Source organism: Tamandua tetradactyla, chromosome 3 (genome assembly GCF_023851605.1).
Source record: "Tamandua tetradactyla isolate mTamTet1 chromosome 3, mTamTet1.pri, whole genome shotgun sequence".
NCBI lineage: Eukaryota > Metazoa > Chordata > Mammalia > Pilosa > Myrmecophagidae > Tamandua > Tamandua tetradactyla.
This window is the reverse complement of record NC_135329.1, coordinates 7,426,576-7,451,545: the sequence shown is the minus strand read 5'-3', so window position 1 is coordinate 7,451,545 and position 24,970 is coordinate 7,426,576. Positions and strand designations below refer to the sequence as shown.

General features: G+C 38.7%; 1 protein-coding gene across 6 annotated transcripts in view; it reads left to right on the top strand.

Moving 5' to 3' along the window:
• Positions 1 to 24,970, top strand: part of ITSN2 (intersectin 2) — a 217,109-nt gene that overhangs the window by 167,832 nt on the left and 24,307 nt on the right. For 5 of the 6 annotated variants that reach the window (XM_077152259.1, XM_077152256.1, XM_077152254.1 and 2 more), the window contains one exon: positions 24,686 to 24,807. In XM_077152259.1, coding sequence (XP_077008374.1) covers positions 24,686 to 24,807 — 122 coding nt within the window. Of the gene's footprint in view, positions 1 to 3,038; positions 6,248 to 24,685; positions 24,808 to 24,970 lie in introns of those variants that run through there. The other variant, XM_077152258.1, reaches the window with a different exon arrangement.

The window sequence follows — 24,970 nt, the reverse complement described above, 5'->3', positions numbered from 1 at the left end:
TATGCAATAAAAGATAAATGAATCAGGATCTGTTTCACAGTTTTTAGAATGAGGGTCTAGCTCTTAAAGTGTTAAATTTGGTACCATGTGCAAGTATCTGTTGGTTGTTACCCAGCCTTTCTTGTATTTGACAGTAAATGCAGCATTAATAATAAATTAGGAATAAGCAGTTTTTGAAGACGCTTTTTACCTTCATAAAATGGATATCATTTTTCCCTATGCTTTAGGTTTTTTTGTTTTGTTGACAACACATACCATGATTTTTATTTCTATCACTGTTATGAAATTATCTAAGAGATTTAGGCTTTCATTTTAATTTAGCTACTGAGAACATATAAGTAGTAACCCAGTCAAATCCAAGAAAAGTTTATGATTTGCAAATGTTATGCATTGATTTTGTGCTATAAGTCTAATCTTGAAATATAGTGTATTATTTTCATTTTAGGGTGTATAAAGATAGTTCTGATCCTGAGAAAAATATTTGCCTTTAGTTAAACAAATAAATTTTCCAATTTTGAGGGAGAAGTCGTCCAGTTTTCATGATTTGAACATTCCCCAAAAGGTCTCAGGGTTTTAAGAGAAGTGGTAAGGAAAATTATAACAACTTGGGTTGTCCACTGAATGACCATTTTTAAGCTCTACTTATGGTTTGGTTTAAGTTTACAGTGCTTACCAATTTATCTGATTGCTGATAAACACCTGAGACAACTTTTCTGGAGCTGAGAGAGGAAGGATTCTTTTCAGACCTCTTGGAGATCTGAATAGCAGTGATCCCTGGAGCCATTCCATTGAGTCACTACATATGGTTTTCATAGCTCCTATGTTTTAAAGTCATAGTTTTAAAGTGCTTTTTTTGCTTGTTTATCTTGTTTTCCGGTGGCAGACCACCTTTTTCCAATGTAATCTTATATACTAAGGAATTATAAAGAATAGATGAAAGCTCTTCTAAAGTATAGGGCAGCCTGGACCATGACCTCCGGCCTTCCTTTCCTTTCCCACTACCTTTTGTACAAAAGCCCTTTCAGGTACCCCTCTGGGCATTATTTAAAAATCACTATTCTAGCATGCATGGGTAATTCAGTGGTAGAATTCTCACCTGCCATGCAGGAGACCTGGGTTTGATTCCCAGCCCATGCATCCCCTGCAAAAAATCTATTTGACAAATGGTGCAGTGATAACGGGATATTCACATGGAAAAGAATGAAATGTGACCCCTACCATACAGCATACAAAAAAAAAATCACTATTCTGGGGAAATCTACTTTCAACAGTAAAAACCTCCTAGGAAAGCAGCCTACACAGAAAGTTAGTTGAGTGATATCTTTTTATTCTTAAAAGAAGCAACATAGTAGGTTGCCAGTAAGTGTTTGGTACATGAATGATTCAGAAAGTAGATTGATATGAATTAGTTATCCTGGAATGTATTTGGTATGGAAATTACTTTTGGCCAGAGAATGCTTTATCTGCCATTTACGTGGATAGACCCCTCTGTCTGCCCTGTAGGCAAGGTACCCAAGCTCACTATTGAGGGTTATCCAATAGAACTTTCTGCAGCAAGGGAAATAGTTTCTGCCTGCAGTATCCAATACAGTGGCCACTAGCCACATGCGACTTTTGAACACTTGAAGTGTGCCTAATGTGACTTAGAGACTGGATTTTAAATTTAAATTCATTTAAATGTAAATAGCCACCAGGGGATGGTAAATATTGTGTTGGATGGCATAGCCTCTAGAAGGACAGTCGGTTTCAAGCCTTCCCTAAAATAGAATCAAGGAAATAACAATTTTGAAACAGAAATAAGTAATTCTCTTTCAGTCATTACTGAAAATTTTCTTTCAGTCATTACTAACATGCACAGTGATTTTAAAGACACAAAGTTCTTTTACCTCTCTTCGTTTCGTTTGGACTCTGTTCACACTCTTCCCACTACTCAGTTTATTCGTTAGGTAATTATTCTTTGATTGTCTACCATGAGCTTAGTACAAGGTATTAGGACTGCACAGGCAAACGGTCCCCACTCTAACGCAGCTTTAGAGTTAACTCAGATACATACAGTAGTGGCTGTACATATGTGTACAAATAGGCTTTGAAAAAGGAGGACCTAAATGTCTCTGGGGGAAGAAGACGTACAGGGGAAGACTTCACAGAGGGTGTTTGAACTGGAACATGAAGAATAAGTAGTAACAGTTTGCCAGAAAGCAAGTGCTGGGGAGGGAAGGATGGTGAGGAGAAGGTACATTATTTGTGTGATCATTTTACATACTGAGGGCATGGAAAATAGAATGAATGTTCAAGGGTTTTTTTCAAAATAGGAGTAGTTAAAAAGTTCTCTGTTTATAAAATTATTACCAGTAACTTACCTTTTACCTCACTTTTTATAGATATGTTTTATAAAATCAGTTTGATCATATAAAAAAAACTGAGTACTTTATTGTTCTGCCATCTAAATGGTTTGTTATCCATCTTGGAATAAAAGATCTCACAATTCTGTAATTCTAAGAACAATTCCCAAATAGATTTCTCTAGAAAACTTATTGTTTATATAAAACAACTTTTTAAATCACCGAGAAGAGTAAAGAGTACTGATTTGTTTACTTGAAATCATTATTAATCAGAAATTGAAGAGATTTATTGTTACTTTGAAAAAGATCAAGAATAGAGTTCATTTTATTGGTAGTTGTAAAATTCACTCACATTAAGTTTACATGAATCTGAAACTTAAAAAGTATTGTTCATAAAATGCCTACTCTTTTAAGTTGGGAGTTGATTTGAGATCTTTGTTGTACCTGCCTAGATTTTTAGAAATGAATCAGCAGTCTTAGTCTTTGTTTCTTTGGCCCTTATAAATATTATTTTCATTTTATTGTGTAATTAAGACACTTTTTTAAAGATTAACAATTTTAATGTTCAAATTGGTTTGGTCAGTGTTGCTTTCTAGCCTTTAATAATTCCTTATTGCATGTTATTGCTAGATAAATTTTTTCTCAACCATTTAATTTACGTTTTGTTCATTTTATTCCTCATTTTTCTTTTTTTAGGACTCAATGTGTCTTCCAGTGTGAAAGCACCCCAGAGACCCACTATCCAAGTTTGACTCTAGCAGTGGAGGCAGGGCAGGCAGCCCTGATCAAATATCTCCTACACAATTCATTTACTTCGTTCGAATGTTAGAACCACTTGTGATTATTTCTTTGTGTTTCTAATTTATTGTTAAAATTTATTTGTAACAAGTTAAAGGATAGTGGGTCTTTGTGTGGCTTTCCCTGCTGTTCACTCTGGCATCCTTTAGCATTTTTCTTCTTTTTTTATTTGGTAATTGTAGGTCATTAGCATGCATATTGAGTTTGCCCGTACATGGTGGGAGTTCAAACACACAAAGACCCACTATTTGCACAAACTATTCTGGTTTGGAATGGGCTGCCATGCTTTTCTAATGTTATTGCAACATGTGTATTCATTACAGAATTCAGATAAAATTTGCTTATGTTTTGCTAATTATGTTTAATCTAATCCTAATCACAATGAGCTCTTAATTGGCTCAATATGTGATTTGCCCCCAAATACGTACTGTTTACTCTTTTACCTTCTAATATGCCACTATGAGTAGATTTGTTTAAAGACCAAGAGCTGGAAATAACCTTGTCTCTATTTTCTGTGTTTGAGAGGGGTAGGAACTTTTCTTATCTCACCCAAGAGGAAAGTGTCCTGCTCTGTTGGTTATGTGTTAGAGAGGGAGATGTTTAACTCGTTTTGACTATCCAAGAAAGAGCACTGTACTGTGGTAGTCCCTTGGGATCTTCAAGTGCTCTGGGCTGGTGAAGATGCTGCATTCTTTATTGATAACCTAAACTGAATTTTTTTTTTTTTTTTTTTTTTGAGGAATGAAAGGCTCCCAGGGTTGACTGTGAGATGTGAAGCCTTCCTTTCGTTAGAGTATTTACATCTATAATATATTTTAAAGTCAGAGTTCATGTTTTCATCAGGTGACTGACTACATGTCCCAGGTCACAAAAGGACACTGGTTGTCGTTCCTTTTCACAGCTCACAGGGAATCCTTGTGAGTTTAAATGCCCCTGAAGCAGGCACATAGGCTCTAGTTGAGAATAAATTACGGTAAAGGAAAGATGTGTGAGAGCTTGCATTCTTCAATGCCCATGAAGCTTCTTTGAGCCTAGAAGATTGATTTTTCCATCCAGATTTCTCTGGCTGATATATCTTCTCCAGTTACATTGGCTGTTTTGGCATAGGATTTTACTTATTTTCCTTGAATGGAAAGCACTTTAAAGATAATAAACATCATTTTAAACTAGTAAATGTGAATGTACTTAGCTGAAACAAAAAGGAGTTTTAATAGACAGTATTAAACTATATTTGCAAATCAGTAAGAGAAGTTTATGCAATTTAAAATGTTTACAAACTGCAGTGCAATCTACTGTTTATGAATGTCAGAGTACTATCAGGAAATGTGTACAGTACAATCACAGCTCTTTCAGAAAAAATATGTTTTATGCCTCTGAGTTAGAGGCATATTTTGTGCAATATTTATGTTAATGTGCCTAAACATTAGGAATGAATTGTTGTTTCAGTCATATTTTGCCTAAATCTTAACTTTACAATGCTTGAGAAAGAATCAGCAATTTAGTTAAAGCATCACAAAGTTCAAATGTCTGTGTTCCGAACACTTCAGACTGCTGGGATGTGTGGTGATGTGTGTGTGCTTCCTGGCTGGAGATTTCTATTTATTAGACCATCTCGATTTTCAGCATTTGACATCATCATGATTCTTTAATAAAATATGACATCAAGAGGAAAGCAATAATATCATTTTACAGGTAGAATAACAGATTTGCCTGCAGTCAATGGAGAAGACAGTGCTAAGATTGGGTCCTTGTGAATTCAACTGAAGCTTTTAAATTCTGTGGATTACCTAGTCTTGGCTTATACTTTCTGAACTGTCTGCTTTTGCCCCTTTTAACTGAGTTCAAATTAGGTACAGATACTTTAAATCCATTTTAAATCCTGTGATTAGACATCAGACCACTGTTAATTAGCCACATAATTTGATATAACATTTTTTCTTTGTAATTTTGGATTTGGATTTATCTAATACACTGACAGATTATTTCAAAGGCATTTTTATAGTTGAAATTATTTCCCTTTTACACTGATAAATTTAAATTGCTAGGAATGACATTTGAGTAGAGCTTAGCATCTATAATCAATTTGGAATTATGTGTTCTTCAGGTACCTGTGGATTAATTCACATACTGGCATATTTAACCTGAATGTTGGTCTGGAAAATGAATTTACTATATTTCCTGAAATACCACACACTTGATAGGTATTTTGTCATATATTTGAGTAAAAGCTAAAAAGAAAGGAAATTCTAACATATACTAACCTAAATCCTTCATAAAAGTGCATGCAATCCTTTGCAGTACCTCAAACCCAGCCACGTGTTTATCTTCCTCATTCAGCATGAATGGCAGCTTTGAGTTTGCTAAGAAAGCGACGTTAGAAGGAAAGAATATACCAGGAACTTAGAATTTTTAAATTTAAAAGCAAAACTGAATAAATCTGAAAACTGTAGGAGGTAAAGAATCAAAATACCTACTTATTTAAAGATTGTAATATGTGTATAATCATTTTTAAAGCATGTGATTAAACCTGATGGGATTTTCCAGCAATGACAAAATTAGTTGTAAAACCAAAGCTGATTTTTAGAAAATTTGAAATTTTAAACTAACCTTATTCATTGTATAGTTTATCTCAAACTTAATCTTAAAAAGTCATTTTAAAATAATACAAGTATTAAAAAATTAAGTGCTGCTTAAAAATTTTTAAATACAAATATGAATACTGATAAAGAAACTGGGAGAAGAAAATAAAAGAAAGAGATGCCAATTACAGTCCAAAGCTTTATTTGCCAAATTTTCTTAGAATGAATTTTACAAAGTTATAAATTCTTGTAAATAGAATCTATAGTGGAGATGCTGAGAGATTCTTGCCTAAAGTGGCATAATTAGATGCTGCTGTGATGCTACTGTAATGTAATAAATTATTAAATTGTTGCAAAATGCTATTTTTCGCCTTAAATTTTTATTTTGTGTGTCTTGAAAACTATAGTATTAAAGAAATTGAGATTGTGCAAATGCTGGGCACGCTTGGCATGAAGTAATTTGTTTTTATTTTTACAAAATTGTCATATTAACTATGCAAGTGTGTTTATTAAAAGGACACGAAACTATATTACTTGTGCCGTGTATTTCTTTTGAAGCATCCTTAAAAACCTTACTTTTAATTGCTTTTATGTAGTTATGATTGGATGTCTGTGGACTTTCTCATTTTCCTTAATTATAGTCTCTGGGTACAGTCCAGGAAATTGTTTTATATCACCTGAGCAAAAGAAAATTTCAAGTGGTCAAGATTGAGATAATTTGATTTGAGATAATCATGTGTCTCAAAAGCAAGAGAAATTTTAGTTGTAATAAATTATTGCTCTCCCAACAAAATGATAATTATAATATATAAACTTATAGACATAAAATGTAGAATATAGATTACCAGGATAAAGAATGAGGCTAAAGAATGGGGACGGGTTGCTTAATATGTACACAATGTTTAACGAGGTTGAACTTGAATGTTTGAAATGGGCAGAGGTGACAGAAGTTTGTTACTGTGAGAATAATTATCAGTGCTGAATGGTGTGTGAATGTGGTATAAAGGGGGAATTTAGAGTCATGCATATCACCAGAAGGAAAGTTAGAGGTTAACGTGGGAATGTATAATGGAGTGAATCTTGTAGTGGACAATATCCATGATTAACAGTACAAATATTTTAAAGTTCTTTCATGAACTAGAGCAAATGGACGAAACTGCTACAAGGAGTTAATAGTAGAGAGGTATATGAGGGGAAATGTACCTATTGCAAACTATAGACTATAGTTAACAGTAAAATTTTAATACTCTTTCACTCCACCAATACTGTGGGTCAGTAATGGGGAGGGGAATAGGGGAGTGGGAGGATTAGGGTTTTCTTTTCTGAAGAATGAGAATGTTCTAAAATTGATCATAGGGTTGTATGCACAGCTATGTGATGATAGTATGAGCCAGTGATTGTATACTGCACATGGTTTGTATAGTGTATGAATATATCTCAATAAACCTGTATTTCTTAAATTTAAGAAAAAGGTAGAAGAGGTAAAAGAAAATATAATCTAGGATAATAATAGACTACTATGTTATTTACAATTTTCTTCCAATCTTCTTTTAAAATAATTGGAAGGAAGATACAAATTAACACTTAGTGCAAGTGTAGGGCAAAACTTTTTTTTAGTACAAATTAAGTCCATATAAAAGAAACTGCAGCAAATGCTTGTGGACACAAGAGTTATGTAAAATGTCACACTTAGGGAAGTAAATTGGTGGCTTTATAACTCTTTGAGTGGAAAGAAAAATATGGATCACAACCCAGCCCAGCCCATTTAGCCTAGAGTAACCACTATTGAAAAAGCCTTTCCTCATCTATGGAAAGTCACTCAACTAACATGTCTTAGAGCATTTGCATAATGCTGAGCATGGCGCTAGGTACTGGGGATATGAAAATGAGTGAGAATCAAGTGGTCCTGGCCTCAAATAGGACATGACTCAGGAAATCGAGCCCATAAGTTTTCAGAGCTCCCCATATAATTCTGATACAGCCAAGGTGGAGGAGGGTAATGAAACAGAGTTAAGAGTTGTTTCTGAGGGAAAATTGGCAAGAGTTGGGGGTTGATGCAAAGTGAGGACAAGTAGAAGACTTGGTTTAACTCCCAAATGTGTATCTTAGGTGACAGAATAGGATGATGGTGCCACCAATTGCAGTAAAGTATCACAATTGGGGGAAAAAATGAGTTTAATTTTGATTACAAAGTACCTGTGGGATTTTCAGGTAGGATTGTCCATTAGGAAGACATATATAATGGCCATATACAGCACCCGAAGTACATGGACTGGTGCAGTGACACACATATTGCTATAGGCATACCATGGAGATATTGTGGGTTCAGTTCCAGACCACCACACAAAAGCACATGTTGCAATAAAGTGAGTCACGTGAAATTTTTGGTTTCCCAGTGTACATAAAAGTTATGTTTATACTATACTGTAGTCTGTTAAGTGTGCAAATACATAATGTCTTAAAAAAACAAGGTATAAACCTTAATTTTAAAATACTTTAAAAGCTAAGAAATGCCAGTCATCATCTGAGCCTTCAGTGAGTCATAATTTTTTGGCTGGTGGAGGATCTTGCTGTGATGTTGATGGCAGCTGACTGATCAGGGTATTGATTGCTGAAGGATGGGGTGGCTGTGGCACTAAAATAATAAGACAACAGTGAAGTTTGCCATTGATTGACTCTTCCTACCACACACACAAAAAATTCCCTATAGTATGAGACGCTGTTGGATAGCATTTTACCCAGAGTAGAACTCCTTTCAAAATTTGAATCAATCCTCTCAAACCCTGCTGCTACTTTATCAACTAAGTTGATGTAATATTCTAAATCCTGAGTTATTGTTACAAAATGTTCAGGACATCTTCAACAGGAATAGATTCCATCTCAATGAACCACTTTCCTTGCTCATCCAAAAGAAGCAACTCCTCATCCACTCAAGTTTTATCATGAGATTGCAACAACTCAGACACCTGTTCAGGCACCACTTCTGATTGTAGTTCTCGTGCTGTTTCCACCACATGTGCAGATACTTCTTCCACTAAAGTCTTGAATCCCTCAAAGTCACTCATGAGGTTTGGAATCAACATCTTCTAAACTCCTGTTGATATTGACATTTTGATCTCCCATGAATCATGAATGTTCTTAATGGCATTTTAGAATGGTGAATACTTTCCAGAAGATTTTCAGTTTACTTTGGAATAGCAACTGAGAAGGAAGAGTGGATCAAAATAGTGAAAGTCAAGCCAAAATTGATGATCAGGTATTTGATATGAAGGAAAGCATCAATCTAGATGGGTGATTTTTATCTTTGACAATGCTCAGATACTTAGGTGTAGGAGTTTCAAATAATGGGTCATAGTATTGATTCAGGGTTAGGGTTTTAGAGAGTGAGTACAGTAAAAGTAGTACAAGGGGGCAGGCCGTAGTGACTTAGCAGGCAGAGTTCTCACCTGCCATACTGAAGACCCAGGTTCCATTGCCGCTGCCTATGTTAAAAAAAAAAAAAAAAAGTAGTGCAAGGGAACCGCAGTGCTGATGAAATTAGGTCATATTATTAACTATGGAGTATGGGTTGTGTAAGGAGAGAGGCTAGAAAAACAGGAGAGAAACAAGGAATGTAGAACTGGAAGCATCTGAGTTCGAAGAACATGTGGCATATACAAATGAAATCTTAAGAGAGTATATAGTGGTCAAAAAAGTAGAATAATTGAGTTTAAGATGTCAAAGGTGGAAAATTGAATAATAAGATTCATGATATGGTCCTGAGAGGTGTTAAGTAGAAGTCAAAGTCCCTGAAATTTAAGAAATCCTAGGAATTGCCAAACTGGGTTATTGGATTGGTATCTAAAAATGAATTTTGATATTTTAGATTAATAAGGTGTTAAAAGGAAAGAGGACCACCATTACTGAGTCCCAGGTTTTCACTGAAGGTGGCCTCTAGGGGAGCGTCACTAGAAGTTGAGAAGATGAGCACATTGAAGGATTGGTGGGTGGTATCGATGACAACAACCGACTCGAGAACTTTTTTTAAAAAAAGGTCTTTCCAGGAAACTAGAAGAATATTGGCCTGAAAGTATCAGTGAGGAACCACAAAGATGCCAACCCCTTCCGTCTAGCCCCTTGGTTCTTAGCAGATTGGTAGGGAAGGGGGCTGAATAGCTTTCCCAAGGAAAACAGTGGGGAGTCTGGTTTCGGTTTCAGGTACACAGGAGTTAGAAGTTATAATCTGTGAAGACATTGAGGGTGTTGCGGAGTTCATTTACAATGGAAAGAGTTTTAAAAGGGGCTTAATGTAAGGAAGAACCAAGGAGGAGAACTACAGGGAATAAGGAGGATGTCATGGCAGAGTCTGTCTTTTGATTGGGGATTGTAAGGATTAGAAGTAAAGCTGGAAATGTCTGGTCTCAAATAGCCCAACTTTGTCACAAAATACTGTGGTGCTATGATTTGTTTAGGCCCGGAAAAGTATCTGGTGTGATCCAAGGGACATGGGAGGAGTTAACATGAGGTTTCTGTTCTGGCTAAGAGCTGGCACGCAACATTTGTGAAAACCCTGATAAGGGAGATTTTATGCCTCAGTTCATGCATATAAAGTTTATGCATGGTGTGGGCCTTGTTTGGAGTGAGGGATTCCTCAGTGTATTTCATAGCAAGGAATTCCAAGACCTTTATGGAGCAGCAGAGAGGGCCCTGTTCTGGGAAATAGCCATTTTCCAGGCCTCAAAGGAGGGATGACCACTTCCTCTGAATCCCTGTTTTACTTTGGGCTGCTTCATAGATCTTGTTGCTTTCTGCTATGTGTTGTCACCTTTCATCAGGTTCCTTCAAAGTAAGCCTGTTTAGTTGCTTTGTTGTCTTCTGTGCAAAGTACTTTGGCCATATGAGGTCCTTGAATCTATTTGAACTCATTATAATTTTATTTTTACAGATAAAGAAATTAAAACAGGTTAGATAACTTGTCCAAGGTTGCACAGCTAGTGAGTCAAAGAGTTGGGTTCAAACCCAGGTGGTCTGGCTCCAGAGTCCATGCTCTTAACCTCTACATTACTGTGCTGTATATGCAATAAATGGCATTATATGATATGTGGTCTTCTGTGACTGGCTTCTTTCAGTCAGCATGTTTTCAAGGTTCAATCATGTGGCATGTGTCAATACTTGATTCCTTTTTATGGCTGCATAATATTCCTGTGTGTGTGTGTGTGTGTGTGTGTGTGTGTGTGTGTGTGTGTACATACCACATTGTTTTTATCCATTCATCAGAGGATAGACATTGAGTTGTTTCTACCTTTTGGCTACTATGAATAACACTCCTATGAACATTCATGCCCAAGTTTTTACATGAACATGTTTCATTTCTCATGGGCATATATGTGGGAATGGAGTTGCTGGGTCAAATGGTAAGCTTCTTAAGGAACCATCAGACTGGTTTCAAAGTAGCTGCACCATTTTACATTCCCTCCAGCAATGTATGAGGATCCTGATTTCTCCAGTCCCTGCCAACATATGTTATTAATTACAGTCATCCTAAGTGGGTGTGAACATGGCATCTCATTGTAGTTTTGATTTGCAGTTCTCTGAAGACTAATGATGTTGAAAACTTTCATGAAGTTTTTGACCATCTTTGTATCTTCTTTAGGGAAACATCTATTCAGATCGTTTGCCTGTTTTTTAAAATTGGGTTATTTGTCATTATAATCCCATTTTAAACTTTGTTTTAAACAAGAACAGCAAATTATGAAATTTGTGCTTAAGACAGACATTTTAATACTGTTGTCAGAAGACAAAATCAGAGTCTTTCAAAAAGTGATAAAAAGTGTAGTGGGAGGTGTAGAGGGAGGGTTATTTTGAATCCTGGCTCTACAGCCCCCACACCCTCACCCCTGCCCAGGACTTTAACCTTGTCCATCTAGCGAGGATAGTAAAAGCTACATTGCAGAAGAAACTTAAGGGATTTTGAAGCACTATTTCAATGTCTGACACATATAGTAAATTCTAAAAATAACAGCTAACATTTAGCAAGCCTTTACTGTGTGCCAAGGGATGAACTAAGCCTAATAAATGGCGAAGTTGGAACTCAAGTCCAGATCTGACTTCCAAACTCACGCTCTTAACCATACCCCAGTGTTGCTTTCCGTTAACTGAGAACCACCATTATTCCAAACCACAAAAGCAGACAGTTATCACTTGATTCTGAGATATAGGTGAAAAGAGGCTAAAGAGAAGTAACTGCTTTAGTTGAATCCAGGTTGTGTCAGGTTATATCTCAAGATACTAGGGGACCTGCCTCTGTGACCCCTGTGCCACCAGTGGTCATCTTTTCGCCTCCGTGAAATCAGAATCGGGTAGTGCCATAGAACTAGTATGTTGTAAACTCAGCAGTTTGAGCAAAGTTTCCAGTTATGTAGTCATAAACAAATTGAAAATATGGACCATATGATCATACCATGGGGAAAATCAGGCTGTCACTAATACAGAGAAAAAGGTAACTGTGAATATGAAATCCCTTATGCTGCAGGCCAGCACTGTAGGAATTGGTGCACTTCTGTAACGTGCTGCAGGATAGGTAACAGGCCGTTTGAAATTGGCATTAGATACACAGTCCTGTTGCATGTAGAAGGGTACATAAGATACCAATTACATCATCTAGATTTTAAAAGAAGTTAAATGATAATGTATAGTTTCTGGGCTGCTAAAACAAATACCATAGAATGGGTTGACTTAGCATCAGAAATTTATTGGCTTGTGGTTTCAGAGGCTAGAATCTAGGCTTAATATCTTCTGACTGACCAGCAGTCTTTGGGGTTCCTTGGCTTTCCCGTCACGAGGTAATGCACAGGGCAGTATCCTCTCCTTTCTCTTCCAGGTTCCACTGATGTCCAGCTTCTGCCTGTTCCCATGGCTTCTCTCCTTGTGTCTTAATTTCATTCTGCTTGTAAAGACCTCCAGTAATCCAGATTAAACCCAATCTGGCTCACTTGGGCAACCATAACTGAGGGTACAGGAAATTCTATTTGTAACGGGTCCACACCCACCAGAGTATGGACCAAGACCAAGAACATGCCCAAACTGGTACAGTTCAGTCCACAGCAGTCTGTCCTCTGGGTCTCAAAAGGCATGTTCTTCCCACATACAAAATACATTCTTTCAGAACATCCCAAAAGCTTTAAGCCATTTTAGAACCATGCTAAGTACAAAATCTCATCAAAATCAGTTTGAGTGTGGTCATCCTGGGATAAAATTATTCTGAGGGACCTGCAAAACCTAGAACAAGTTATCTGCTTGTAATATACAATGGTGGGACAGACACAGGATAAATATATCAATTCCAGAGGGAAGAAATTGGAAGGAAAACAGGGGTCATGGTTCCCAAACAAGTGCGACCCAACAGGGCAAGCTCCATTAGTTCTCAACGTCTGAGAGCCATTTCAACTTGATTCTCTAACCTCTGGGCCTGATGGAGCGGCCGCCCCATCCCTTCCAAATGCTTGCACAGCAGCCATGTTCCTCCCAAATGCTGAAATGTAAGCCCCACCTCTCAGAGCACAGGACTGGCAGCCAGCTTGTCTGAGACCACCAAGGCCCAGGCCACACCATCTCTGAGCTTTGGGGTGGCAGCACTCTCCCAGAACAACAGGGTGCAAGGCTCACCCCCTCCTTAGTGCAGATGGCCTCGCCCTCCAAGTGCTGGGATGGGCCTGCCTTTTCTAGCATTTTACTATAAGTTACAAGATGAAATTCGGCTGCACTTTGCAAGCACTTAGCTTGGAAAACTCAGCTAAATATCTAAGTTCATCACTTTCAAGTTCTGCCTTCCGTCTGACATCAGAACACAATTCCACCAAGTTCTCTGCCACTTTATAACAAGGGTCACTGTCCTTCCATTTCTAGCAACCCATTCATCATTTCCTTCCTAGGCCTCATTGGAAGTACCATTAACATCCATATTTCTACCAACAGTTTTTTCAAAACAATCTAGGCTTTTTCTATCGAACACCTCCCAAGTCTTCCAGCCTCTACCCATTACCCAATTCCAAAGCCATTCCCACATGTTTAGGTATTTGTCATAGCAACACCCCACTTTCCAGTACCAAAAACTATTTCCATTTCCTGGCTGCCAAAACAAATACCTTACAATGAATGGCTTAACAAAAGGAATTTATTTAACTTCTGGTTTTCAAAGACTAGAAGGCTTACTTCCTCTCAGGGTCAGTATCTTCTGGCTGGCCAGCAATCTATGGGATTCCTTGTATTTTCTGGCAGTGATAATGCAAGACTTGAATCAAGAGACCTAGATGTAGGGATTTAGTAAATTGACAGTAAATTTGACTGTCTAAGTTCAACAGTAAGTCATTGTGCTAGTTCGAAAGGATTTATGTACCCTAGAAAAGCCATGATTTAATCCTAAGCAATCTTGTGGGAGTAACCATTTCTCTTAGTCTCTATTTAGTAATATAGGTTGGAAACTTGATTGGGTTGTCTCCATGGAAATGTGATCTGATCAAATGTGATTCAATCAATATGGGTATTAAACTTGATTAGATAGAGGCGTGTCTCCACCATTTGGGTGGGGTTTGATTAGTTCACTGGATCTCTATTTACAAAATCCATTTTGGAGAAAAGGAGAGATTCTGAAAGAGCAGAGAATGACATAGCCACGAGAAGCAGCTATGTCCACCAGCCAGCAACCTTTGGAGATGAAGAAGGAAAATGCTTCCTGAGGAGCCTCAGGAAACAGGAAACCAGGAGACAAAGCTAGCAGATGTCGCCATGTTTGCCATGTACCTTTCCAGATGAGAGAGAAACCCTGACTGTGTTTGCTATGTGCCTTCTCACTTGAGAAACCCTGAACTTCATCAGCCTTCTTGAAACAAGGTATCTTTCCCTGGATGCCTTAGATTGGACATTTTTATAGACTTGGTTTAATTGGGACATTTTTTCAGTGTTAGAGCTGTAAATTAGCAACTTATTAAATTCCCCTTTTTAAAAGCCATTTGGTTTCTGGTATATTGCATTCTGGCAGCTAGCAAACTAGAACGGATTTTTGATACCAGAGGAGTGGGGTGCTACTGCAGTTTGCAAATACCAAACATGTTGAAATGGCTTTTTAAATGGATAAGGGGAAGATTTTGGAGGAGTTGTGAGGCGTTTGATAGAGAAGGCCTAGAATGCTTTGAAGAGACTGTTGGTAGAAATGTGGACTCTAAAGATACTGTTGACGAAGCTCTAAACAGAAATGAGGCATGTAAGCTGGAAGAAAGGTGATCCTTGTTTTAAAGTGGCTGACAATCTGGCAAAATTGACTAATGGCTTTGACTGGAAAGCAGATTTTAAAAGCCATGAACTTTGATATTTAGCAGAAGAGATCTCCAAATTAAATGTGGTGGGGTTGAACGTGTGCCTCGGAGATGGCAGAGAGCCTGGGTGCAGCCCTGATGCTTGAAGAGGGTGGAGCTGAGAAAAAAGTGGTCTCCCCAATATCCCCCAAGGTTGCATTCAGAGAGAGGCAGACCTCTGCACAGACCCTTGGTACAGGTGGGCCTGCCGCTTTCTAAAGCCCTGAACATAAATGACTCTCAGACTTTGAAATCTAATGGACTTTGCCCTGCAGGTTTTCAAAACTGTGGGTCCAGTGAACCCTGTGTTCCTTCCTTCCTATGGAAATCGGTAAATGTATCCTATGACTGGTCTCCCTTTGTGTGTTGGCAGCAAAATAACTTGTCTTGAATTTTTATAAGTCCAAAGCCAGAGAATAATTTTGCCTTAGAACAGACCATACCTGTAACTAACTTTAACAGGAGTTTGTACTGTTCCTAACTTTGTATTTCATTTGTACTGCTACTGAAATGGTTTAAAGATTTCTGATATTGTGATGGGATTAATGTATTTTATATATGGGGAAAACATGTCTTTTTTTAGGGTCCGGTGGGTGAATGTGCTGGTTTGAAAGGCTTTATGTACCCTTGAAAAGCCATGATTTAATCCTAAACAATATTGTGGTAGTAATCGTTTCTCTTACTCCCTATAAGAACTATAGGTTGGAACTTGATTGGGTTATCTCCATGGAAATGTGACTCAATCAATGTGGGTATTAAACTTGATTAGATAGAGACATGTCTCCACCCATTTTGGTGGGTTTTGATTCGTTTATTGGAATCCTATAAAAGAGAAAACATTTCGGAGAAAAGGAGAGAGCAGAGAATGACATAGCCACGAGAAGTAGAGAGTCCACCAGCCAGCGACCTTTGGAGATGAAGGAAAATGCCTTCATGAAACAGGAAGCCAGGAGAAAGCTATTCACTGTTCAAATCACACTGGGATTTATCAGGGCATCACTCTGGACAAACCTACAAAATCTCATGCCCTACTCTCCAGTTGGATGTTTAAAAGGCTTGTCAAGGTTAACGTGTTCAAAACAAAACTCCTGATCATCTTCCTCCTGCATCATCTGCCACCTCAGTTAAAGGCAATTCCTTCTTTCTGGTTGCTCAGACCAGGATCCTTGGGGGGCATCCTTGACATCTTTTCTCTTCTTACATCCTATACTCAATACACCTGTTGGCTCTATCTTCAAAATATATCCACAATGACACACAGTCTTCAAAAATATTTGTGGAATACGACATAAAGATGAACTCTGAGCTACAGGAGGCAGCACATCAACATAAAGTATAAGTGGTCAGAAAAAATTATGAAAAATAGCCTATTGCTATCATATACAGATTGAACCCTCAATCTTAGGGTTTGTTCATATGAAACTTAACCCTGCCAAGCATAGGCTAATCCTACTTAACATTAGGCCTAAGAGTCACCCTCAGAGAACCTCTTTTGTTGCTCAGATGTGGCCTCTCTCTCTCAGCCAACATGACAAACAAACTCACTGCCCTCCCCCTCTCTACGTGGGACATGACTTCCAGGGTTGTAAACCTTCCTGGCAAGGTGAGACAGAAATGCTATAATGAGTTGGACTCAGCATCAAGGGATTGAGAAAACCTTCTAGACCAAAAGGGGGAAGAGAGAAATGGAACAAAATAAAGTGTCAATGGCTAAGAGATTTCAAACAGAGTTGAGAGGTTATCCTGCAGGTTCAGTGTTCCAGTAGCCGTGTTTCTTGAAGATGATTGTATAATGATATAGCTTTCACAATATGACTGTGTGATTGTGAAAACCTTGTGTCTGATGCTCCTTTTATCTGTGGTATGGACAGATGAGTAAAACATAGGGATTAAAAATAAATAATAGGGGAAACAAATGTTAAAATAAATTTAGTAGATTGAAATGCTAGTGATCAATGAAAGGGAGCGGTAAGGGGTATAGAATAAAAAATAGGAAAACAAAGGCTAAAATATATTGGGTAGATGGAAATACCCTCTCAATGAGAGGGAGGGGTAAAGGGTATGATATGTATGAGTTTTTTTTCTTTTTTCTTTTTATTCCTTTTTCTGAATTGATTCAAATGTTGTAAGAAATGATCATGGTGATGAATATACAACTATGTGATGATATTGTGAGTTATTGATTATATACTAAGAATGGAATGATCATATGGTAAGAATGTTTGTGTTTGTATGTTACTACTATATTTTAAAAAAAAATTTTAAAAACATCCAAGTGGAGCTCCTGAGTAGGCAGTAGAATAGTGGAAGGAGTTCAGAGATGTTCAGGCTGGAGTGTAAACTTGGGAGTACCCCAGTACATAAGTGATAATGAAAGCCAGGAAACTGGACAAGTCTACCTAGCTGAGTGCAGAGAGAAGAGAAGAGTTCCAAGAACTGAACCTTGGACACTCCAATATTAAGAATCTTGGGGGTTAAGGAGAAACCAGAAAAGATGACTGAGAATGACTGACGAGTGAAATGGGAGGACATGAGCTGGTGACCTAGAAGCCAATTGAAGAAATATTTTAAAGAAGACAGAGTGGCCAGCTGTCATAAATGCTAGTGATAGGAAAAGTAAAGGGTAGTACTTTTTGCTAATGGAGGAAGCTACCTGGGGCTTTTAGCAAGCCCCTCTTCTTTAAACTAAACATTGGAAAAGAATGTTAAATTTGTAAATTTCCAGTTATATTCAGTAGGTTTTTTTCCCACAGTAATATAGATTCTTTGGTATTGGGTGAAATTCGTTCTATGCGCTAGAAAGTGGTCAGGTTTTAAAAATGTTCTATGGGTGTTTGAAAAGAATGTGTATTCTCATGTATATATGTTAAATTTGTTGATAATGCTCAAATTCTTCATATTCTTACTAATTTTCATTATGAAAAATATTGAAATCCACTACTATGGTTGTGGGTTTTATTTTTCTTTTGGTAATTCTGTTCAGGGTTAAATTTTATACTTATTTTCAAATAAGATCAGCATTTATCATATATTCCTGATGAATAGTTCATGTTATCATCTTATACAGATCCTTTAAAATTTGTTTCATCTGTTGCTAATAAAGCCTCCCTACCTGTTTTTTTAAAACATGCTTTTAAGTAGCTTTATCCAGCCCATTGCTTCCAATATTTCAATAAGATTTTGTATTAGATGTGTCTTTATAAAAGCTTATAGCTGAATTTCTAAATCTAATCTAGAGTTTTAACTAACAGATTTAAGGCATTTACAGTTACTGGAAATATTGAATTTTTATTCTATTTTGTGTGTTTTCTATTTATGATGCATTTTCTTTACTTCTTTTTGTTCTGTCTACACAGGAACTTCTATTGAATGTTTCTTTATTTCCCTCTACTGTCTTGGATGTTATGTGTCTATATCTGTTCTTTGAGTAGTTACCTTTCCATTTTTAACGTAGGTGTTTTCCTTAACAGGGTCTAATTTTGGTCAGTCTACCTGCCTTCTGATCAATGCAAGCAAAAACCTTTATCACTAACATTTCTACTCCTATCTTTCACTTTATTGCTTTTTGTGTTTTAATGTCACTTGAATGTATGTGGTCAGTTTAGTCATTGCTATTATTATTTTATATAGTTAATAATTGTTTTGATAATTCACATATTTACTGGTATTTTTGCTTGGAATTCCTTCCTACATCCCATTTTTTCCTTTTTTATTCAATTTCCTTCTTCCTAAAATACTTATTTTAACAATTTCTTCAGTCAGGTTTATTAGTGATAAATGCTCGCAGGCTCCCTCATCCATGAGTAATAGTGTAATTTAAATTCTAGTTTGACAGTTATCTTTTTCTTTTTCTTTTCTGGCTGTTTCAATGATTTTTTTTTTTTAATTCTTAGTATTCTGCTTTCTACAGGATGGGTGGGTATGGATGTGTTTTTATTTTAATTTTTTCATTATCAGGAATCATTATTCCTCTTGCATCTGAGGAGTTACATCTTTCACCAATTCTAGAAAATTCTTAACCAGTATTATCTCAATAGTACCTCTCCCCATTCTTTCTATTCTCCTCTCCTAGACTCCTATTAGATGTTTGTTGGATTTTACCACTTTGTCTTTCATGTCTCTTGACCTCCATTTTATGTTTTCTATCTCTCTGTCTTTCTGGGCCGCATTCTAAGTAATTTCTTCAGATCTCTTTTCAGATTTACTAATTCTTTCCACAAATGTATGAGTCTGCTGTTTGATCTATTAACTTATTATTTCCATGATGAAATTTGACATTTCTGTTTGGTGCTTTTTCAAATCTGCCTAATCTTGTTTAATGCACTCACTCCCTACTTATGGTTTCAAGCTCTTTATGTATGTCTTGAATTCTTTTAAAGCTTTATTTTATATTCCTTTTTGGATTTTTTTCTATAATCTTATGTTCTTGGGGTTCTCATCCTCTTTTTTTATTACTCATAGTGGATTGGTTCCTTATTCTTTGTAATTCTTTACTTTGAGCTCATCTTTAATGAAACTTGGTTTTTCTATGGAAATCTTGTGCAACCTAGGGTGTAACACCAGTTATACATTGTTTCTGGCAAGCATCCTCAGGATATCACCAATCAGGGACCAGTTTTCATATTGATTCATCATTTCTGGGATCCTTAGACTCCAAATTTCCCATTGGAAAGGCAAGTTTAGTACTTTCATTCTTGACCCAGCAGAGACAGAAAGATATCTTACCATCTCCTTCTTCAGGCGGGAGGGTTGTTTCCTCGTGCACCCTGTTCTGAGAGCATAGCCTCGGGGCCTTTGTGCAAGGTCTTGATTCCAGTCCACTGCCTTATGGCCTCTACCAAGACCCAGCTCTAGTCCCTTTGTGGACATGAAGGCCTCTGGGTCTCCAGGGCTGAGACCTACCCTCCCACTCCAGGACAGCCACATCTGCCACTCTGGTTTTCTTCTTTTTTGTCACTGAGATTCTTCTTTCTATCACTCAAGCTCAAATGAATGTCTACATTTTTAATTACATATTATCTAGCACTTTTTAGGTATGTCTGACAGTAAGGGTCTATGATTATCATCATCGTCATCATTACTGTGACATTTTGGACCATCACATCTCTGGAAATGGTCAGCAGAAAGCAGGAAATCTGCAACAGTCAAATAAGTCAGTGGTATGTTTTGGTTCTGTACTGGGCTGGTTTTGGTGTTAACTGAAGTCTAGCCAGAAAACGGAAATCATTTACACAATAGAACAGGGGTTCTTTAGTACAGGGACTTGCTTACATCCCTAACAGAAGCAGCCATTGCCAGCCACAGTACTGGGCCAGGAAGGAGGGGGTGGGATACGCTGATTTCCCCTTCCTCTCTTAGCTGTCAGGCTCCTGCCAGAGCCTCCTCCCATTGGCCAAACCCAGGCAGGAGCCAACTAAAATAGTTGCTTAGGAAAAGCAGCCTGCAGGGTTGAACTTCTGGCAGAGGGAAGGCAAGAAAGAAGTGGATCTGGGGACAAATAGGCCCAAGACCAGCATAATATTCGACCATTTAAAAATACATTGCCTGTCTTCCAGTGGTCAATACACTGTGCTAAGATTAATATTCCAGAACTGTTCGACACAGTCCTCAACTTTCAATGGGAGACACAGAAATAGTATATACAGATGAAGCACACTGCAGGTTAGATTATGTTAGGTATTAAAATAGACATCCAAACTGGTACCTGGAGACACAAAACAGAGGCACCTCAGGGAAAGTGTGGGGCAGAAAGAGAGGAAAGGTTTCCCCAAAGTAGACTGAGAGCCTGGGTGCAGAGAAGAGGGCCATGGACAGGGGAAACGCAGGGGCAGACACAGCAGAGCCAGGGAACGTCACAGCGTGTGAGCACAGGGCCCCGGTCCGAGCGGCTGAAAGATGGGCGGCAGGGCCGACCGTGAGTGTGGAGAGGTGGGCTGCGGCTGGGTGACGGAAACTCTGCAAGCGTGTATGCCGAGTTAGGACTCTATTCTCCAAATAACAGGAAGCCATTAAGTGTTTTGTGTAGGGTAAGTACCTAGTGAGAATGAAGTGGCTGACTTGGGCTGTTCAAGGGAAATATAATGAGGGCCACGAACGCAAACCCCATCTGTGATTTAAGTTTTCTAGTAGCCACATTACAAAAAGTCAAAAGAAACAAGTGATAGTCATTTTAATAATGTCCTACTTAACCCAGAATATCCAAAATATTATCATTTCAATATGTAATCAATGTAAAAATTATTGAGATATTTCACATTGTTGTTTCTTGTATTGTCTCTTTTTAATTTTTCTATTTTATTTGTTTTGTATTATCAAACCAAAACAATGTACAAACATGAACATTCTTAACATACAAACATTCCGTGTATGGTATACAATCAGTGGCTCACAATAACACGTAGTAGTGTATTGTCTTTAAAATTCAGTGTGTATTTTATACTTAAGCACATCCCAATTTGGACTAGCCACATTTCAAGTGAACAGTAGTCACATGTGGCTAGTGGCTATTGAATGAATTTAAAGTGCAGTTCATCAAAAGGTTTTACCATACCCCTCCCTACTCCTACCTCACCCCCCCCAAAAAACCATATTGATCTATGATCAAATAAGAGTTGGGAATAGTGGGTTAATCAAATAAAGATGTTTCTTTAGTGCCGGATTTCTCAGAGCCTAATATGCTAATATGCATCGTGACCCTTTGAGATACATACTGTAGCATTTTCCAAATTATTTTACCTTACAAGACAGAAATGCCAGAAACACATTTACACATTTGCTGGACTAAGGGGAGCAGAGTGCCTGGAGGTAGGTAGAGACAGAAATATGGAAAGTAACACCAGGGAGAGGAGAGTTCCAAAGCTAAAGGAGAAGTCTCAAAAGCGTCAGCCCATCAGAGGGGTCAGTGCTATGGGCAGGTGGGAGAAGGGACAAGCTTAGAAGAGGTCATTGAACCTGGCAGTGCCAAAGTCACGATCTTCATGAGAGCAGCGTCAGGGAATGGTGGAGACAGGTGCTAGTGTACCCTAAGTTGCAGAAGTGACAGGTACAGCAGCGGGGAGGTGGCCAGGAGTGTAGCTTCCCTAGTGATGTTTGGCTGTTTGAGGAAGGAGCGGGTTGAAGAAAGGGTGCTTGCGTGCTTGTTTGTGTTAAATAATGGGATTGGAGGGAGGCACGTATGTTTATAGACCAAGAAGGAACAAGTAAAGACTGAAAATACAAATGAGAAGGAAAGGGAAGGATCCTGGAGGAGAGGACCCTTTATATTTTTTCCCTGAAATGAGAAGTGAAAACATCTTGAAAGTGAGGGTAAGGGTGCAGTTGGGAACTTGAAGATAGAATTCAAGTGTAAGAGCCTTTGTAATAAAGTGCCAAGGGGTCAGCCAGGGACTGGGGAAGGAGAGTCCCAAATTCATCCTGATAAAACCTGAACGTGTGCTTCAACTTTAGATATGATAAAATCTCAGAGACTTTTCCTTGTATTCCCATATAGAACAGCTTGAGAGGCCAATGCTTGTGGGGTTTGCTTGATTCATTCTGTAAGGTGTGATACCTATATCCCCATGGTACCCAAAGCAGTGCCCAGGTGGACTGTTTTTTTAATTTTCTTTTAATTGTTTTATATTTATTTTCATGACTATTAGAAGAAACATAACCAGAACATCAAACCCCTGATTTCATAGCTATTTAACTTCAAACATGAATCAATTTAGAGAAAAACATGATGTAAATAATAGTAGCAATAGAATGTGGATCTGGCCAAAATCTTGAAAGCCAAACAAAAGCGTGTGCGCTGCGGGGCGGGGGGCCTGCACTGGGGGGCCCACAGTGGGGAGGCTGGAGCAGGGCGCTGTGCCTGTTGCACGCCTCAGCGTCACCTGGTCACCCTGGCCAGTCTCAGCGAGGCTGGACTACACAAAGCCTAGCACCTCTTCCCGGGCATCTGGTCAACCATCTCTCCTCGCCACGTAAGAGCCTGGTCAAACAGGCATCTGTATTGGCCTTGGTGGTGTAAAGCTCTCAGTCATTCTGTGCAGTTCTCCCCAGAAAAACTGGATAGTTTTGAATACAACAGTGGCACTATGATTTCTTCTTGGTAGCACCAAACACAACCCACCTTACTCAATTCCTTTTTCACTGGTAGCTGTTCCATTTTTCTGTGGAAGTAATTTTTTAAAGCTTGTTGGCTCCATTGCAAAAATGGAAAAACAACCTCCATTAGGACCATCTGTAAGCACAACCAAATGCAAAATAGGTACAAGTTCACAGGAAAATAGAAAGAGAACCCCCCCTTGAAAAGCCCTCCACTCTGTGCATCTTCTGCCTCGTTGGCTTTGCCCTTATGTTCCCACTGCCAGATGACACTTCCCCCCGAGAAACAGCTGCCTCTGTCAGAACACTCGCCTCCCTTCAAGGCTCTGCTCAAGGTGGCACCTTCTCCCGGCAGCCCTCCCTGATTATCTCAGCCAAAACTGATCATCTGTATTCATTTATCTTTCTCTCTCCCTACCTTCCAATACACAGCACCCGCTGCTCCATAGTGTAGTCAGCTGGGCACCTGTCTGCTTTTCCTTTTGGTCTGGGGAAGGTTTTCCTGGGTATTTCTGCACACTGTGGCATGAGATAAGCTCTGGGTTCCTTGCTGAGCAGTTTTAGAGCTATGTCCCCTCACAGTTTGACATCTAAGAGTTCAGCTATGACGCACCTGTAAACTGATCCCAAGTATATGCAGTACCTCTCACCCCGGGGCCACACTGCTTGTGCCTTCCCACAGAGCCTGCGGCTGGATACCTGCAGTGTCCAAAACCAGAAATTCTTTGTTCAAGTGGTTTAAGGCAGTTGTCTCGTTGGGCACTTCTGGGTGCGAGGAAAGTTTAGGCTTCCTGACCATAGAGCTTTCCTTTGAGAAATGTAAAGAAATATTTCTCAAACATTCTTCTTCCAGTAGCTCACAGTCAGAAATACATTTTACATCCCCAAGTACATGCAGAACTAAAAAATTTCAAAAAACAATGCTGTGCATCTTACATTGTCTGTTTAATTCTGCTTGTTTGTTTCTTTGTTTCAATGCCAGTCCTGATCAGCATTTTGAAAAAAACTAAATTAATTTTATGCTCATGACTTACAGTTTGGAAAATACTGCTCTTGAGCCTTTGATTCATTTAACCATTTGTGGGGGAGGGGCGTACACGGTCCAGCAAATGAACCAGGTCTGGGAAAGCATTTCAATTGCTTTGAAAATGCTTGAACTGTGAGAAAAGCATGGATTTTTCATAAGCTTAGCCAAGGCCAGGTCTGGGCCTCCTGTTCCTGTTTTCCCTGTTGAGACCTCAATTCTGATCCCTTAGAGGCCATTTTTAAAAATCCTTAATTCTGTCATTACTCCCGGGGGTGGGTGGAAATTGGAACCATGTTGAAAGGTCGCAGACCTTATCAGGGCTGCTTCAAAGCACTGGGTGGCTGGTCACTAAGGCACCTTGCCACCAAGTCTGCTGCTCCCACGAGTTAGCAAAGCTCTTTTAAAAGCTGATGTCATTCTTTTAAGGCAACATTCACAAACCCAGCCCGTCTGCTGATGAATATCTATTTCCTGCAGAGGAAAACAAAATAGTGTTCTAAACTCGGCCCTGTTTTTCCTTAGGGTGTGCTGATCTCCAGAGCCTGGACACCATGCAGCCTCCCGAGAGGAAGAGGCAGGGCTACATCCACGAGCTGATCCAGACTGAGGAGCGTTACATGGACGACCTCCAGCTGGTTGTGGAGGTGGGGCGGGCTGTCTCCCCTAGATGGGGGTGTTGGTGTGTCGGGTTTGGGGCTGCTGCCACGCAGAGGCTAAGCGAGGTGTCACCTCTGATGTGCAAATTCGCAGGTAGTGGGAGAAGCTGTCCCAGCCTCTCCTGTACAAGGCCATCTCTGCCCGGTACAT